This window comes from Monodelphis domestica, chromosome 7 (genome assembly GCF_027887165.1).
Source record: "Monodelphis domestica isolate mMonDom1 chromosome 7, mMonDom1.pri, whole genome shotgun sequence".
Taxonomy (NCBI): Eukaryota; Metazoa; Chordata; class Mammalia; order Didelphimorphia; family Didelphidae; genus Monodelphis; species Monodelphis domestica.
Genome location: NC_077233.1, coordinates 153,186,684 through 153,189,171, shown reverse-complemented (window position 1 = coordinate 153,189,171; position 2,488 = coordinate 153,186,684). Strand labels below are relative to the sequence as shown.

At 34.9% G+C, this 2,488-nt stretch overlaps 1 protein-coding gene across 1 annotated transcript; it reads left to right on the top strand.

Moving 5' to 3' along the window:
• The first annotated feature begins 808 nt into the window (after window positions 1-808).
• LOC100616763 (olfactory receptor 13C9-like) lies at window positions 809-1,750 on the top strand. Its single transcript, XM_003341680.2, has one exon. It carries the CDS (start codon window positions 809-811, stop codon window positions 1,748-1,750), a length of 942 nt encoding a protein of 313 aa, XP_003341728.1.
• Window positions 1,751-2,488: the final 738 nt, after the last annotated feature.

Sequence of the window (2,488 nt, the reverse complement as noted above, 5' to 3'; positions counted from 1 at the left end):
GGACCCAGACCCCGACCCTAAGGATTTTACACAAATATCTGTAATGGAAAATAATCTTCAGTATGGAAATATTGCCTCTCATTTTTGTGTTGTGATAAAAGCTTGTTCTTATAAGGTTAGAAATTTAAATGGAAATATTTGTGTCCATTAAACCTGGCAAAAAGTGATTTTTGCTAGAAATAAATTACAAAGAAGATTTTCTGTTGATTCTAGGAAATAAGGAGAAAGGAAAAGGAAACTATTCTTTAATTAATTTTTATTGTCTCAACACCCTAACTATATAATTTCAGTTAAAAGAATATGAATTAATTAGATTATAAAGCTAAAAAGGATAAATAGGATAATATTGTTTATTTGTCAAGTCCACAGAAATCTTTCACTCCAGCAATTGGTCTCACTACATCCACAACAATAATCAAACCCAACTATGGATAGATCTGGAAGTTGGTTCCTCCTCAGTATACATAGGTAAAAAATATATTATATTAATTCAAATATATGCTTTATTCTTCCCCAATCAATATGTGACTTGTACAAAACCAGGGTAGAGTCTCTGAATATTTGTAATTTCATTCAATATATGAGTATAATATGTACATTTATTTATTGATCTATATCTACAATCTGACCAACTAGCTTCTTACTGTTCTTCATCCACACGCCTCTATTTCCTAGGTTCTCTTCTTTGTAAGGTATGATTCTCATTCCTGAAATGCCCATGACAACACTTGCTGCATGAAGTCTAACCATGGAGTCACTAAGCACCTGTTCTTTTCTCTATGAATTGCAACAGGTAAAATAAAGTACAATGGAAGGAGTCAACTGGACATCCAGGAAAGAGTTTGTTCTGCTGGGATTTTCAGATTACCCAAAGACTGAAATGCTCATCTTTATTTTATGTCTAATAATGTACCTGGTGATTCTAATGGGAAATAGTATTATAATTGTTCTGACTATCCTAGATTGTCACCTTCACACACCAATGTACTTTTTCCTCAGTAATCTCTCCTTCTTAGATATCTGTTTTACATCTTTTTTTGTCCCTAAAATGTTGACCAACTTCTTATCAGAAAGCAAAACCATCTCGTTCTGTGGATGTATGATCCAAATGTATATCACCTTGTCCATGGGTGCTACAGAATGTGTGCTTCTTGCTACAATGGCCTATGACAGGTATGTGGCCATCTGTAATCCTCTCAGATACCCTATAATCATGAATAAGAGACTCTGTGTGCAACTGGTGGTTACTTCCTGGGTGATAGGCTTTCTCGATTCAGCTATGGAAACAGCTCTTATAATTGGGCTGCCCTTTTGTGGGAAAAACATAATTAATCATTTTGCTTGTGAACTTTTAGCAATCCTAAAGCTCGTCTGTGTGGACATTTCCTTGAATGAGATTATTTTGTTAATAGACAGCATAACATTTGTATTCTCCCCATTACTTTTAATTATTACCTCCTATATTTTTATTCTCTCTGCAATCCTGAGAATTAATTCTGCAGAAGGGAGGAAAAAAGCCTTTTCTACTTGTTCATCACATTTGACTGTGGTGACTGTGTTTTATGGGACAATTCTCTTCATGTATATGAAGCCCAGGTCCAAAAATTCAATTGCAGACAAATTTATAACATTGTTCTATTCATTGGTGACCCCCATGCTGAACCCCATCATCTATACTCTAAGGAACAAGGAAGTGAATAGAGCTATGAGAAATGTGTTAAAAAGACTTATATTTGTGAGGGGCCTATGAGATGCTCTAGGCTGGTAACTATTCCCCTTCCAACCTTGACTCTGACATGAGCAAGGTGGAAGTTGAGTTGTTTTATTTGGATGTCTTCAGTTTTGTCTATTTTTATGTTTTTAAGAAAAGAGCTTAAAATATAAGAATAACAAAAGTCCTAGAGCTGAACCATCACCGTATAATTTTTATGTGAATTTCTGATGACATATTTCCCATGATGCCTGAACTTTTGCAGAAGAAAAAAAACAGTTCAGAGATTTAAAAGAATGATTCCTTAGCTTTCCTACCTGCCTCTTTCCAAATTCGATGTTTTCTTGCCCATATTTAAAGCCTTTTTGGAGACCTGCTCTGATTCAGTAGTACACCAATGCCATGCTATTTCCCAGTGCCAGACCACTAGACTTTTCACTTCATGACCTGAACACAGGAGACAAGGTGTATATTAAGAATTTTCAGTGTACTGGAGCAACTTATTCTTCCTGGGAGGGACCATTCCAAATATTGTTAACTACTCCAATATCTTTAATGGTTGGAGAGGACTCTTGAATTCATTGTTCACATGTAAAGAGAGCATCTTCTGTTGAGGCTGATTGACTGTATCCTATCACATGAATTGAAGATAATAATCCATTGACAAGTGGATGCTGTTTTTCAAAAACACAGAATTCCTGATTTTTTCTTCTTCTTCCCTTATTTTTTATTATTGCTTTTCTTTTGAATATTTGATTTCCCCCCCTTTTCCTCATT